Genomic DNA, 17,242 nt, shown 5'->3' with positions numbered 1-17,242 from the left:
GAAGATCAGTACGACACTTAGTCTGTGAAGGGGATAGTCCTCAGGAATGGGCAGCATTGTTCGCATCTGAGGATGTAAGGTTAGTTCAAGAAAGAAGAATGATCCAACTGTGGCAACAACAGAGGAATTTCACTGCTGTTGGCTGCAGGGAAATGTTATCACAAGAACCCTCTTCAAGCACCTCCTGCGCCTGGCCGAAGAACAGCTCCCAGAGATGCAATGCAGAGTCTGTCCTCAAAGGGGTGCAATGGACATGGTCTTTACCTCATGACAACTACAAGAGGAATGGAGGGAACAGCACTGTTTCCCTTTGTAGATGGTATTATTTCACCTCACGAAAGCGTGTGGCACTGTCAACCGACAGGGATTGTGGAGTGTCGGCTTCTGTTTCGGCTGCCCCTGCCCCAGAAGATTGTCACCACTCTCTGCCTGATCTACTATGACATGCAAGCTCTGATCTAAAGCAATGGATCGACCACAGATCCAATACATGTTTAGATTGTGGTCAAGGAGGGCAGTGTCATCATGCTGATGTTCTTCTCAAGCCTCCTGCTGTGATGTTCAACTTCACCCTCATCAAACTCTCTGCAGTATGGAGTGGAGCTACTCTCCTGATCAAACAGGAAGATCCAAGATCGTCTTATCCTCTGGTCTTGAATTCCCATTTGCAGATGATGCTTGAGATCTCTTGGAGGTCAAGCTTCAAGTGATCATCAACATCTTCGCCGAGCTTCATACTAAATGTTCTTGAAACAAAGGTCATCGACCAAACTGCCACACCATGCTACACTGCCACTTCGTTCCCAGCACCCAAGGTTATCAAACTCCATGAGGTAGCCTTGGACAATGGGGACCATTTCCATACTGCCAACAAGGGGGGACATTGGCAGTAAGGTTTGACACAGGGTTCAATGCACCAGTGAGGCCTATAGTCAGCTTTGGAAGAGAATGTTTGAAGGCCAGGGCCTTAAACCCAGCACCAAACTCATGGTCTACAGAGCAGTAATAATACCCTTCACTCCTGTATGACTGAGAGACATGGAATATGTAAGGCAGTCAGCTCAAAACCCTGGAGCAACTTCCGGAATTTGACCTCCACAAGATGCTGTGAATCTATTTGCTGGAGAGGTGCATTAATATCAGTTCTCTCATTCAGGCCAACATCCCCAAATCAGTGACCATGTTCGATCTTCATCCACATTCCCAACACAAGCCTCCTGAGATAAACAACTTACTCGCAGCTTCAACACTGCAAGTGAACCCCAGGAGGACTGGCTAAATGCCTCAAGGATACCCTCAAAGCCTCCCGGGAAAGGTGCAGTATTCCCACTGATGCCTGCAAAACTTTGGCTACCCCAAATGGATGGAAAGTATCTGGGAATGATCTGTTCGCCCACAGTCTCTTCGCTGACAGAAAGCTGAAGTCAAGCACCGACAGAGAAGAGCGTTTATGGTATCCCACCCCCCCATTACCCCAACCACTGTCTGCCCCACCTATGACAGAGACTGTAGGTCATGCAGTGGATTCTTCAGTCACATTAGGACTCCTTCCACTGTCTCTCACCCATAAGGGACTGCTCAAGAAGGAGGACAGAAGGAGTTTGTACTGAGTTCTGGTGATATCAGTTGGCTACATAGGGGTCCTGGCTTATCCTTAACCTATTTGGCAAGGGGTCCTCTTACCACGGTTATTCAAAACCTACTATTCGGCAGATAGGGTTGCAACATGGAACTTGTTGATGCCTTGTTCATGGTTCCCCATTTCTTGATCCAACTGGGGGATAGTGGATCAGTGTTCAGAATGCCCATGCATTTCAGACCCCATCCTTATCATCACCACCCAGGAGCTCCTGGTGAGGCAAATGATCCTACCGGCAGACTGAATTCTGACAAGTCTCCAAAACAGCCCCATTTAAGGGATCCCTGTACTCCCCAGAAACACTAGATTCAACATTGAACAATTCCTGACTTTATGGAAATAAGACACACTCTTTGAATCTTCCAATTTAATGTTGAGGTCCTGTCAGCCACCAATCAAAACTACATCGGGGGATTTGAGTTTAGGTGTAAAATTCTACCGCTGTTAATGAACCACAGGCATCTCAAGCAAATTGCATTTATTGTGTGTGCAGCAAGACGGTAAAAGTCTAACAATTAAGGGGATCATAGAACATAACCTTGCCTTTACTTGATGTTCTGACAATTTCAGATCCAGAAGGAGTCACTTGCCTAGGGCCAAGTTCTGGAACATTGTCATATTTCTCCTCACCCCTATCCTGGGGACATTCAGAGGCAGTCACCTTCTCCTTGTGCCAAATGGGTGGCATTAGTTCCTGCAGGCCCCAGATGGGGGACTTCCTGATTCTGTGTGGGCATTAGTCAGTTCAAATAATAATTGTAGCAAGACAAGGATAAAATAAAGAATCATTAAGTGTTGGAATGCCAGCAACATAACTCCAGTGTTTTCACGGTACAAGGGTAACATATAGAATGCAACTGAGGTCTCATAGGGATAAGTCCTTTTTTCTTCACAGTTGGGCTTGTGGCGGACTGTCAGTTTGGATCTTCATTCTTCTCACAGGCTGGTGTTATACTTTGATTCTGGAAACGGGACTGCAGCCAGCGGCCCAAAGTAGAACGGGAATAGTGGCCAGAGGCCCAAAGCAGAACGGGGACAGTGGCCAGTGGCTCAAAGTAGAACAGGGACAGTGGCCAATGGCCGAGAGCAGAACGGGGACAGTGGCCAATGGCCCAGAGTAGAATGGGGACAGTGGCCAGTTGCCCAGAGCAGAATGGAGACAGTGGCCAGTGGCCCAGAGTAGAATGGGGACAGTGGCCAGTGGCCCAGAGTAGAACAGGGACAGTGGCCAGTGGCCTAGAGTAGAATGGGGACAGTGGCCAGTGGCCTAGAGTAGAACAGGGACAGTGGCCAGTGGCCCAGAGTAGAATGGGGACAGTGGCCAGTGGCCCGTGGCCCAGAGTAGAATGGGGACAGTAGCCACTGGCTCAAAGTAGAACAATTCTAATTCCTCCTTCTTTCTGTACAACAAATAGCTTTAAGACTTATTTGAGGTTCAGAGTTGTCACCTTGCATAGCTCTCGGTTCTTTTCCCTTGCCCTCTCTTTCCCAATTGTATCAGAAACTGGTGTGGTTCCAAGAGCAGGGTATTTAGGAGTCAGACAGAGCTGCACCACCCAACAAAAGCAACACTTGGCGAGCACTCACCCTTGAATAATGGTAAATACTGTCACGAGAAAAGAACTCAGGCTTAAACCTAAACTGGTGTCAGGAATTAGCGAGGCTGGCTCAATAACGTTACACCATGTCTGACTATATACAACTCTGAAGTCATTGCTAAATAGATTGAAAATAGGCATAATAATAATTTAATCATTTTGGTTTGGAGCTGTGAACTGAACACTGAGCTGAAAATGACTTTTGGACTGTGGGCACCAGCTTTTGTTTGAGAAAAGGAAGAGAAAACAAGCTTGTTTGAGGCGAGATCTGGAAATTAATTGCACGTTGGTTTTGGTTCTGTAAAAGCCTCATCACTGAGGTACAGCAACAAGCTTAAACAGATAGCAGAAGTTTGCCCTTAACAAGGTCAGTACCTGGAAATTGGTTCCAACAAATCTGGGAAAGATCTTGTACTCATTGGCAGATGCTGAATGGTAACTGGGACCTTGTGAAGGAGATGGTCAGTCAGACAGGGAGAGGTCAGTGTTTTGAGCTGGGTTTTGGACTGTGTTTTCTGGGAGAAGGAGTTTGACCATTTGATACAACAGCATGATGTTTTAAAAGCTCCTCGTCTAACTTCCCATTATCAGCTATGGGAAGCTCAAGAATAGTAAGTAAGTTACATATATCACTAGATTTCACTGAGCGAAGCAAAAAGTTGTTTATGATCAACATCTTCAGAAAAATCAACCAAGAAACAATCATCTGTGCCTGTGGAATAAGGCATCATGAAAACTGCTTAAAAAAACCTGGCTAATTTTCTTATTTTCTTTTATTTATCCCTTGGCTGTGTTTGGCTGTCTGTCTTTGTGTTACTGGGACTGGAAACAAAGGATACCAAATTCAGACAGATACAATTAGATTTTTTCTTGTTTAATTTTGCCCTACTAAAATTATTGCATTGTTAATAAATTGCTAAGTCTCTGGTTTAAGCAACAAACCAATAATTGAGAATTGATTATTCACAGAGTCTGAGGATAGTTATTCACAACTCTGGTTAGGAACCATTGGCACCAAATTTGAGAATCTTTGAAGGTTTTAATTTACTGCTCTGCGAAAGCAGAGGTAGAAAGATTGATTTGGTTCAGCTATCTGTCTTCACGATGTAACAATTTGTTTGGTTGCATGATGCAAAAAGTATATCATTGGATGAAAAACAGTTTGGATGGTATGAGAATCTGACAGAATATATCTAAATGCCACTCCTCCTCTCTCTCTCTCTTTCTTTAATATCTGGAAAAATTACACTTGATTCAGTGGAACTAGGACATTTAACTGAAGTGAAGACTAGTCATGATGCCATTCTCACTGCATTCCTTCACCATTAAAGGGATTCAATACACTCAATTGTATCTGTAATTGCTTCTTTATTACACACTGCTAACGTAGTTTTATTGCCAGTCAGCTCACATTGCTCCAGGAATCTTGAATTGAGCAGCCTATGCAGGAGATTTAGGAAAAATAAATGGGACTGAACAGCAAAACCCTGAGTAGTTTTACTTTTGGAGAACACTCCTTGAAGACAGTATATGATTAGTAATTTTTATTGAGATTTGTTACCAAAACCGTGGTTTATTACAGACAGACTATTACAGCTGCCTTGGGTATTCTCAGCTTGAACTAAAACTTGGAATGAAGTGCAGTTATCCCCTGCTGTGGATCTAATCAATGTCGATACTAATCCAACATCTGTAATTCAGGTAGGTGTACTGCTCTTTAGATTCAGCTCGGCCCATTATAAACAGCACAGCCTCAGCTCAATCTCAGGGGCTATGGGGAAATTACACAATGAAGCTGCCTGGTCAGAAATCTTCAGCAGCCACACAAATCGATTTCATTCTAAAAGACAAGCATCCAACATACACCTGGTAAATTCATCAGTCTTCCTTTACCTCAGTGACATTGAAGTTGTGGACATTTCCACAACAGGTGTGTGACTAGTTAGTATCCTCTACAAATGGGTATTGGCCTTTCTAGGAATTAAACTGTGCACACAAGGCAATGGGATGCATAGATAACTGATCTCCATAGCCAGTCCCAGCAGCAGACTACAGGCCAATAAACCATGATCCTCCAATAAGCTGTAGCCTCTCTTGTCCCTCCAACTCCAATACCATAACCTCACTGGATGTAGAGAGGCAGATGTGTTGACCTGTTTATTGTGGGATTTGTGTTGCCATGTGTCAGATCACACTGCACACACTAGGAGGAACTTCAAATTGTGCGGCATCTACCTGAGCTTTTCAACTTTAATTTCCATCTCGCATTTACCCTGCTCTTTGAACACAGTAAAAAAAAACCTCAAGGGACTGCACAGAAGAAAAGAAAATGATATTTATGCTGAATAGCTTGATGAGAAGAATTATGAGAGGAGATGAAAAGCATGATCAAAGGGATAACATTGCTTTTGTGAATGCTTTTGGCAGGAGCAAGGGAGAGACACAAGGGATCCAGAGTATGTCGAATTACGAAGGCAAGGCAGCAATGGAAGGACACAAAGGGTTCTGAATTTCAGAAGACTCCTGGTAGATATAAAAGCAGAAAGTGCTGGAAAAACTCAGCAGATAGGCGACATGTGTGGAGAGAAAGCGCAGTTAACATTTCCGGTTCAGTGATTCTTCTTCAAAACTGTTCTTCATAAAACATATTTTGTGAAGTCCATGACACATTTGATTCAAGAGGAAGACATCTCAAAGACATGTATCTGCCCAGAGTTACAGTGCAACTGGTTTGAGAGACTTAAGTAGAGATTGGCCAGTTGACAAAGAGTAGGGAAAGATTCAGGGATTAGTGAGAGACCACTGCATTATGAGAGATGCTTCTCTGCTCAGATGGATACAAAGGATCCAACACATTATTTGAAAAACAAAATAGGAAGGCCCCAGATCCAGCTAAGGATCCCATAATCAGAGTTATGCACCAACAGTAGAACTGTCAAGTTTTCAGTGGTGATGGTGGAAGAGTTAGAGCCTAGAGGGGCAGCGGCTGTTTACAGGTGGAGCATCCTTTAGGAAGAGGATCCTTTAAGGAGACACAAAAAAAAACAGGAACGCACCTCATGTATTCCATTCCTTCATCATTTCGCTCCATGAAATTGAAACGGCGAGGATCTCAAGAGGAAAATGCAAGACAAGATGTGGAAAAACGAGTAAAGTGTGTGACCACAGGACAATCACCACTACTCTTGCAATGGCCTAGTGGTATTATCACTTGACTATTAATACAGAGAGCAAGGTCACATTCTAAGGATCTGGTTTCAAATCCCACTATGGTAAATTATGAAATAAGAGTCTGATGGTGACTGTGAAAGTTTGGCCTTTTTTCCCACACAGTAGGGATTCTATGATTTTGATCCAATTACACTAAAAGGAACAGCAACTGTCATGCCACCTCACCCCCTCCCCTCATCTCCTGTCTCTCTACTCCAACGGCATTTCTGCCACAATATGACCCCCACCTATCTACTACCCTGATGGTTGGGATCCTTCTCTTTGCCCTAGCTGCTTAAAAATAAACGTATCTGGTCTTACAGAGTGTCTCAGCATGGAGCTAGCCTCCACTCTGTTTTTGCAGCATCAGAAATGACCACCACATGTAAGTGGTGCTGTTAAACTGCTGGCCCTTTGTTGGGGCAGTCAGCTTCGGGGATGGGCCATCGTCCTCAAGTGAACAATTAATCCCAGCAGTGAACTGTGAAGTGGCTTCTGCCATTGGAATATTATCCCATAGCCCTGGCACCTGCTGATGTAGGGTTGGGCCTTAATTTTCACCCTTGTGGCAGAGCTTGATTGTTGCTGAAAATATTCAGTCTCTGGTTTTCAATACAGTGCCCCAGATCCTGGCAGTGGCTCTGAATGGTAGCTAATGCACAATTCTAATTTTGGAGAATTGTGACACATCTTGAAAGTAGAATTGCAAATAAAAAACTACATTGAAAAATTGGGAGGGTGCTGGCAAAGGTTATTCTGGAGGAAGTTATCAGTGGCCGGACTGAATCCACATCGCCAGATTAGTCTAACGTGGACATGTATCAAAGTGGAATAGCACGTTTCAATGGCTCCAGCCCAGACTTCATCTCATTATGTGTAACCACTGCATTATTCTTGTCTGCAGCCACTCAAACAGCAATGGATTATAATAATCATCATTATTATTAATGGGGGAACAGGGCAGCACGGTCACTCAGTGGTTAGCACTGCTGCCCCACAGCGCCAGGGACGCAGGTTCGAATCCAGCCTCGGGCCATTGTCTGTGTGGAGCTTGCACATTCTCCCCATGTCTGTGGTGGTTTCCTTTGGGTGCTTTAGTTTCCTCCTACAGTCCAAAGATATGTAGGTTAGGTGGATTAACCATGGGGGTTGCAGGGATAGGACAGGGAAGGGGGGTGAGTTTGGGTAAAATGCACCTCAGAGGGCTAGTGTGGATTTGTTGGGCTGAATGGCTTGTTTCCACACTGTAGGGATTCTAAACAATTATGACTGACCATGGTCATTTCAGCTGGACAGCATCTGTTCATGAATACAGCCAAATATATATTTCAGGTAATAAGGGCAAGTGGGCACAAGGCTACCCAACAGTTATTGCCAACAATACAAGAACTGCTACTTTATGTGCCACATTAAACATTGCAAATAGAAGCTAAATTCTTGATGGCAAATCTGCAGGCAATCTTTCATGTCCCTTGCATTTCAAGACCCAATGGCAGAAACATTTGTTGACCCGAGTGAGGTATCATTGAGAAATCATTCATGATAGACATTCGTCTGAAAAGTCTTGTTGGCATGTTGTACAGATAGCTATCTCTCTCTCAACGTCAGCAAAACTAAAGAGCTGATCATTGACTCGAGGAAGCAAAGAGAAGAGCAAGGTCCTATCTACATCAATGGAGCTGAAGCGGGGAGGATGGAGAGGGTCAAGTTCCTACGAGTGACAATCATCAACAACCTGTCCTGGATCACCCACATTGATGCAATAGTCAAGAAGGAACAACAATGCCTCTTCTTCCTCAGGAGGCTAAGGAAATTTGGCCTGTAAGTAACGACTCTTGTCAACATTTACAGATACACCATAGAAAGCATTCTATCAGGGTGTATCACGGCTTGGTATAGCAACTGCCCTGCCCAGGACTGTAAGAAACTACAGGCAGTTATGAACACAGCCCATTCCATCACACAAGCTAACATTCCATCCATGGACTTCACCTCCACTTCTCGCTGTCTTGGAAAAGTAGCCAACATCATCAGAGACCCCTCCCAATCCAGCTGTAATCTCTTCCAACCTCTTCCATTGGGCAGAAGATACAAAAGCTTAAACACATGTACCAACAGGTTCAAGAACAGCTTCTTCCCTGCAGTTATTGGAATTCTGAATAGGCCTCTCAAATTTCACATCCAATGTTCATCCTACTTTTTATGCATCTTCTTTGCAGGTATACGTTTGTATTCCTCACTCTGTTCAATCACCCTATGTTCATTGCTTGGTATGATCTGCCTGTACTGCATGCAAAACAAAACTTTTCACTGTATCCAGGTACATGTGACAAGAACAAATCAAATCAAATCAAGTCATCCATTCATCAAAAAGGGAATGATTAACAGCTAAACTATTAGCTGCAATTATTTTTGGCTGTCTCCATCCAGTTCTTATTAGGTGTGAGCCCACACGCCACAAAAATAGCCCATGATATCAGCTTACTATTGAGGATATCAAGAAATCCCAGGCGTAGGAAATGGAAAACCACAAGAAAGGTCAGGAATATTGTGAGGTGGGAGGTACAAGGGAGAGCTGAGAATTTTCTTGGAGCTAGAAGGTGAATAATAACTTGGGTTGAAGTTAAAGTGAAATGGGAGTGGTATTGTGGTAATTCCTGGCTATTACCGGGTTACACCATAGTGTAAGCACTAACTTACACGTCAGATTTGACCAAAGGTTGGTAGTGATAATCTCCAAGGCTCAAAAGGGAAAAACCACCATACCAGACATTTACAGAGTCAGTCCATTTGAGACAGAAATAATAAACTTGTAATCAGTATCAGAGTTTCAATACTACTTCATTTCATTCTCTTGTCTTAACTGAGTCCACCATTGTACACATTTCTCAGTGTTAACCACTCCGCTACAGCATTAAGGCAGGTTGCCATCTCCGGCTGGTCAAAATCTACATTTATTGAGAATAGCTTCTGGTATTTAAGAGTTCATACTGTGCAGATAAATCATTATTATAATGTAGCGCTGGGTAAGTAGACAACAGATGCAGTTCAGCGAGGGACTACATGCACATAAGATATACATTTGGATACACATTGACATCATGTAGGTTATTAGCAGATATGGCCAGAGAGATTGCGTTGTTAAACAGATACAGTGAGAGAGACTGGGTTGTTGAACAGAAAGTGAGGCAGACTGGGCTATTAAGCAGATACAGTGAACAAACTAGACAATTTAACAGGTAGTGAGGCAGTCTGGGCTGTTAAATGGATACAATGAGACAGACTGGATTATTAAACAGATAGAGTGAGATAGATTAGGCTTTCTTAGTTCATGCATGGAATATGGGCTTCTGGCGTTTATTGCCCATCCCTAACTTCACTTTTAAGGGTGGTGGATGAGCTGCCTTATTGAACTGCTGTAGTCTATTTGTTGTAAGTAGCCATTAAGGAGAGAGTTTGAGGATTTCAACTCAGCGACAGTGAAGTATAGCAAAACATTTCCAAGTCAGTTAGAGAGCTGTGTGACTCAAATCATGCAAGTGGTGATGTTCTCATGTATCTGCTGTCTTCATCCTTCCAGATGATAATGATCGTGTGTTTATAAATTGGCCTTTAAGGGGCTTTGATGAACTTCGGCAGTGCATTCTGTAGATAGCCCATTCTCCTGCTATCAATTGTCAGAGGTGGAGGGTGTAAATGTTTGTGGATGTGTTGCCAATTAAGGAGAATGCTTTGGCCAAGATGCTATTGAGATTCTTGGGAATTGTTGATGTTGCACTCATCCAGGCAAGTGGAGAATATCCCATCATGCTCCTGAGATGCGGTTTATAAATGGTGGACAGGATTTGGAAAATCAATTACTAGCTTGTGCATTCCTAGTCTCTGAACCTGCCCATGTAGTCACAGTATTTAGAAAATTATTCCAGTCCAGTTTCTGGTGGTTGGTGACCTCCAGGATGTTGATAGAGTGGGATTAAGTGACAACGCTGAAAATGCATCTTAAGGGCTGATTGTAGATTCTCTCTTGTTGGAGATGGTCTTTGCCTGGCACTTGCGTGGCATGGATGTTACTGGTCAGCTCAAACGTGGATACTGTCCTGGTCTTGTTCCATTTGGATATGGACTACTTCAGTATCTGGAATCGCAATAGTAGCCAACATCGTGCAATCATGAGGGAACAGCCCCACTACTAATATAATGATGGAGGGAAAGTCATTGATGAAGCAGCTAAAGATGTTTGGGCCTCGGACACTACCCTAAGGAACTCCTGCAGAGATGTTCTGGAACAGAAATGACTAACATCCAATAACAACAATTTTCCTTTATGCCATATATGATTCCAAACAAAGAGTTTTACTCTGACTTACACTAACTTGACATATGCTTGGGCTCTTTGATGCCACACTCAGCCAAATGTGTCATGGATGTCATGGGCAATGTTCCTGGCAGAATCCAATCTGGGCATCAATGAACAGGTTATTGCTGAGTAGGTGCTGCTTGATAGCACTGTTACTGACACCTTCCATCACTTTACTGATGATTAAGAGGGCACTGTTGGGGGCAGTAATTGGTTGGGTTGTATTTGTCCAGCTTTTTGTGTACAGGACATAGCTGGGCAATTATCCACATTGTCAGGTAGATGCCAGTGTTGTAACTGTACTGGAAAAGCTTGGCGAGGGGAGTGACAAGTCTTCAGCACCATTACCAAAATGTTGTCAGGGCCCATAGCCTTTGCAGCATCTAATGCTTCCAACCATTTCTTGAAATCACATGGAGTGAATTGAATTGGTTGAAGACTGGCATTTGTGATGCCGGGGTCCACTAGAGGAGGCCGAGAAGAATCAACCACTTGGCACAGGTGGATGAAGATAGCTGCCCCCTTCTATTCCTGACATCTTATAACCTTCTGAGAGAAGTAACTTCCAATCCTGGTCGTATATGCATCTCTGATTTGTTTTGTTCCAACCCCGGTGCCTTAACTTCAAATCCATCAGCTCCAACTTTGGAATCCCCTCCCAAAACCTCCCCACCTCGCTCGTCTTCCTTAAGATGCTCCTTAAAACTTATCTGTCTCACCAAGCTATTAGCCACTCTGCTGATATCTCCTCATGGATTATGGTCAACTCTTGCACGACCAGTACTCCTTCAGACGTTTTACAATGTTCGAGCACTATGTAAATGTTAACTTGTTATACCAGCCAGCGCTATGACTGAAATGAAATGGAACAGTGCCACTCACAGTGATACAATGGTACTGCAGGACAAAACCTGAAGCACTGGATAACACAGTTTGGACCTGGAGGAACACAGCAGGCCAAGCAGCATCAGAGAAGCAGGGAAGTTGGCGTTTCAGGTTGGGACTCTTCTTCAGACCCAAAACGTCAATGCTGCCTGGCCTGCTGTGTTCTTCTAGCTCCACACTTTGTTATCTCTGACTCCAGCATCGCCAGCTCTTGCTATCTCTGAAGTAATGGAGCTGTGTGAACTTAATTTAAAATCACATTAACTTCAATGCTGGCAAAGATAACCTGCAGTACATTAGCTGTGCAAACCAAACAATCTCAACTCCAGGTATGCTACAGAAAATGATAATGCATTCAGTTAGTTAGGTGATGACAAATCTCATAAGAAATGGAGCAATCCTGCTGTGTCATCCAATCAGCTGAGCACTGAACTGTACCTCAACCCCATGTACCTGTCTTTTCTCCATACAGCTCAATTCCTTTACCTAACAAAAACTGAGCCATCTCATCCTTGTGTGTGTATTGGCCAGCAGGCATCTGCAATGTTTTGGAGGATGGAGACCCAGCGCCCTTTGAAATGACCTTGACTTTACACTTAAAAGGGTTAATGCTGATTTTACCTTTATCAACCCTATCCTAACTGTCCTGCGTTGAGCTTTGGCCTCATTGCAAGATATTTTGTGCATCATTACCTTAAACTATGTCTCTGTTACAATCTGTATCAAAGGCATTTTGTCCACAGTCTTTGTGCTTGATGAAATATTCTGTGCAACAAATCCACTGTTCATAGCACTTTTGGAGGTCCTGACAGAACTAACCAGTATGAACGTTCAAGATAACAAAGTGTGAAGTTGGATGAACACAGCAGGCCAAGCAGCATCTCAGGAGCACAAAAGCTGACGTATCGGGCCTAGACCCTTCATCAGAGGTGCTCCGATGAAGGGTCTAGGCCCGAAACGTCAGCTTTTGTGCTCCTGAGATGTTGCTTGGCCTGCTCTGTTCATCCAGCTTCACACTTTGTTATCTTGGATTCTCCAGCATCTGCAGTTCCCATTATCTCTGATACAATATGACCGTTCGACTGATTTTAAAAATATCATTGCGGCCTGGCTAAGAGTGGACTAAGCTCATTCACAGGCATCTTATACAGTTTGAGACAGGAAAACCTGGGTTGCACACACAAATACAACATCAAAGGGCAAAGTCAGCTGACCAGAAACATGTTAAACTAAAATGTGAAAAGCTAAACAAAATTAATCAGCTTCTCAAAGTGTAACTCGGATAACTTATTGATCGCAAATAGCTCCATCCATCTCTAATTCCTTCTTCTGGCAGAATGGGCAAATCCAATTCCAGTACTTAAACATGAAAGGAGTTGCAGTTGCAAATGAGCCATTGCTGATGCTAAAAAAAAACCTCAAAAGCTAACAAAAAGAAGGGAAATACCTGAACGGTTAGTGGAGCAGATTCATTAATATCTTCCAAGGGGGCACTGAATGCATATTCTTTAAGGGAAAATATTTGCAGGGTAATAGGGGACAAAGCAGTAAAGTGTAATCAGTTGGGCACAGCAGCACAGGGATAATGGGTTTGAACGACCACCTTTTATAATGGGAGATCCTATGTGTACAGTGCTCAATTAACAGCTTGAACGACTTCCTTTTATAATGGGAGATCCTATGTATACAGTGCACAATTAACAGTTTGAATGACCTCCTTTTGTAATGGGAGATCCTATGCATACAGTGCACAATTAACAGTTTGAATGACTTCCTTTTGTAATGGGAGATCCTATGTGTACAGTGCACAATTAACAGTTTGAATGACTTCCTTTTGTAATGGGAGATCCTATGTATACAGTGCACAATTAACAGCTTGAACGACTTCCTTTTATAATGGGAGATCCTAAGTATACAGTGCACAATTAACAGTTTGAATGACCTCCTTTTGTAATGGGAGATCCTATGTGTACAGTGCACAATTAACAGTTTGAATGACCTCCTTTTGTAATGGGAGATCCTATGTATACAGTGCACAATTAACAGCTTGAACAACCTCCTTTTATAATGGGAGATCCTATGTGTACAGTGCACAATTAACAGTTTGAATGACCTCCTTTTGTAATGGGAGATCCTATGTGTACAGTGCACAATTAACAGTTTGAATGACCTCCTTTTGTAATGGGAGATCCTATGCATACAGTGCACAATTAACAGTTTGAATGACCTCCTTTTATAATGGGAGATCCTATGCATACAGTGCACAATTAACAGTTTGAATGACCTCGTTTTATAATGGGAGATCCTATGTGTACAGTGCACAATTAACAGTTTGAATGACCTTCTTTTGTAATGGGAGATCCTATGCACACAGTGCACAATTAACAGTTTGAATGACCTTCTTTTGTAATGGGAGATCCTATGCATACAGTGCACAATTAACAGTTTGAATGACCTCCTTTTATAATGGGAGATCCTATGCACACAGTGCACAATTAACAGTTTGAATGACCTTCTTTTGTAATGGGAGATCCTATGCATACAGTGCACAATTAACAGTTTGAATGACCTCCTTTTATAATGGGAGATCTTATGTGTACAGTGCATAATGAATTCAGTGGGGTTTACACTATGTCGGTCCTTTAAAAGTGGTTGTTTCCAGATGGTAACTCTGCAGACCTTTGGGCATTTGCTTTCACTCTCAATATGTGCACATATTAATGGGAAGCATAGGCCTACTGGTATTATTGCTACATTATCAATCCAGAAGCTCAGCTTAAGTTCTGGGGACCTGGGTTCAGGTCCTGCCATGGCAGATCGTGGAATTTGAATCCAATTAAGGATCTAATGATGACCATGAAACTTGTGTCAATTGTTAGAAATACCCATCTGATTCACTAATGTTCTTCAGGGAAGGAAATCTGCCATCCTTACCTGCCCTGGCCGACATGTGATTCTAAACCCATAGTAATGATGTCGACTCCTAACTGCTTGCTGGGCAATTAGGGATGGTAAATAAATGCTGGCCTTGCCAGAGATGCCCATTTCCCATGAATTAGTTAAAATAAAATGATTTCTCCAGTCAAATCCACATTACGCTGAGAAACATTGCAAACTCTTCACATGGAAACAAAACTGATTTTTCTTCAGACTAAAGACTTGATGCTTAACCACCAGCTTCAGACAGCAGGATTGACAAAGATAACAGTTCAAGGAGATACATGATTAACATACTTAGCTTTAGCTTCAGCATCTTCATAGGCTTTGTTGGAAACATCTTCCAGGCCTCCGATCAGGTGCTTGAATGAACTGTAACAGTAAGAACACAGCTTTCAACAAATCCACAAGCTTAACAAACAATATAAAGTAAAAGAACAAAAGGACATAAGTAAAAAAAAAACAGAAACTACCAGCAAAACTCAGCAGATCTGACAGCATCTATGGGAAGAAACTTAACATTCTCAGTCTGGTGGCTCTTCATCAGAACTGACAGCAGCTTAGAAAATGTGGTATTCATGCTGAAGATGAACTTGACCCCTTTCATCTCACATACTCTCAGGCCTCTGTATTGACCTATCTACTCAATGCCAACCCCTCCCAACCTTGTCTTCAGCACAAAGACCACATTTTCCTAGCTGCTATCAGTTCTGATGGACAGTCACCAGCCTCGAAACATTAAATCTGCTTTCTCTCTACAGCTGCTGCTAGACCTGCTGAGTTTTTCCAACAATTTCTGGTTTTGTTTCTGATCCACAGTATCCATATTTCGTTGTTTTATTTAAGAATACAAGTCAATCTGGGCTGATTCAGTAGCACGAACATAATACCCTTTTCCTGTAGCATTTACTGGCCAAATGCTCTCAGACACACATGCATATAATATATTCAACCTGAATTTCTTTAGAATTCATTTTAGCAAATACTTATTATTTTAAAAATGAAAAATACGTTGTCCTACGGCTTCTCAGGTTTTGTGTCTGTACGTGTACCATCAACCAACCTAATGAAAGATCCTACAGACATGGGGATGTCCTAGTGGACTGAAGTAAAGTCAAGAACTTATAAACTAATGTAATGTCAACAATTATTTACCTGGGGATAAAGACAGGGGATGAAGCAATAAATGCTGTTGAGGGATACATATTGAACAAGAAGAGGGAAGGAAGGACTGAGAGCCAGTTACCATGTTACCAGATCTCCTTGGAGGAATCACAGAAATGGTAAGACTCCACTTAATTGTTAAAAAGGAAAAGAAAACTGCAAATAAGGTAACAATGTGCCCCATTTGGTTTGGGGATATGAGGATCCAAAAGCCTCAGCAGTCTCAGACAATGCCCAAGTTGAAGTTAATGCCCTGCTAAATGGATTTAAATGGCACACTGAGAAACCACCACGTGACAGGAAAGAATACAGAGGTTCACAATGAATGGCACCATGCAACTAATTTGAGACTTTGTCTCATCATAACTGAGGAGTGACCACATTATCGCAAACGTAGCAAGGACCAAATTTACAAGTTGCTGCCAATAATCTTCGATTCACCAAGATGATTGAAAATCTATTGCCCTCGGCTTTGAACATGCTGAATAATGGAGCATCTGCAACCCCTAGGGCTGGGGAATTCCAAAGATTCATAATCTTCAAAGTGAAGAAATGTCTCCCATCTCAGTCATAAATGACTGGCCACTTACCCCAGGGCCATGCACATTGTGTTCGAGAGCCACCCTCACTAACCGGGAAATCAATCTCTCAATCCTCTTCAAAATCTTGTATTTTTTATTCTTAAAGGGAGTTCAATTTATTCAGTATCTTCATCTCAGCTCCTAGATTATACCACGTCTCAAAACCTTGAGAAAAGCTGTTGTCCTATTTGATGACAGACCTCCAGAATATAAAGTACAACAATGCAGTTCTCTAAAAGGGCTAGTCATCTCCATTTGCTCATGCACAAGCACATAGCACTGCATGAATCTATAATAGGTCATCTTCATTTCTTGATAGCTAATAATGATTTGGACTTAGATGTACAGGGCATAATTTCAAATTAAACAGATGACAGAGAACTTGACAGTATTGTGAACCATGCTGGTGGGGAGTACTGGGAAGTGATCGAATTCAGGAGGACATACAGGACAAGTATGTGGAATAACTGACACATGGTTGACGCAATTTAAGCAGAGAAGTTCAATGTGGTACATTTTGGGAGGAAGTATTGAAAGAGGCATTCCAAAGTAAAGGATTCAATGAGCAAAGAGACCAGGGTATATGCGCACAAATCATTGTAAGTAGTGAAGTTGGTTGGGCATGTTTTTAAAAGCATACGGGATCCTGAAACTTACTGACTGAAGCATATAATTCCAAAGGTATGAATGACAGGTTAGATGATTGGCCAGAATTCAAAGAACAGCTTCAGATTTACTAAAAGATCAATGAGCAGGGACAGATGACAGTATGGGAGAAAGCTAGCTGGAAATATAAAAATAGATAGCAAGAGCTTGTACAGATATTCAAAAATGAAAAGATAGTAAAGTTGCGTGTTGGTCCTCCACAAAG

At 42.5% G+C, this 17,242-nt stretch overlaps 1 protein-coding gene across 3 annotated transcripts in view; it reads right to left on the bottom strand.

Annotated features, from left to right (window-relative positions):
- prkg1b (protein kinase cGMP-dependent 1b) overlaps positions 1-17,242 on the bottom strand; it is a 716,840-nt gene that overhangs the window by 97,261 nt on the left and 602,337 nt on the right. For all 3 annotated transcript variants that reach the window (XM_059653149.1, XM_059653147.1, XM_059653148.1), the window contains exon 9: positions 14,924-14,998. In XM_059653149.1, coding sequence (XP_059509132.1) covers positions 14,924-14,998 — 75 coding nt within the window. The remainder of the gene's footprint in view (positions 1-14,923; positions 14,999-17,242) is intronic.

Source organism: Stegostoma tigrinum, chromosome 20, assembly GCF_030684315.1.
Source record: "Stegostoma tigrinum isolate sSteTig4 chromosome 20, sSteTig4.hap1, whole genome shotgun sequence".
Lineage (NCBI taxonomy): Eukaryota > Metazoa > Chordata > Chondrichthyes > Orectolobiformes > Stegostomatidae > Stegostoma > Stegostoma tigrinum.
This window is presented reverse-complemented; position numbering and strand designations above follow the sequence as displayed.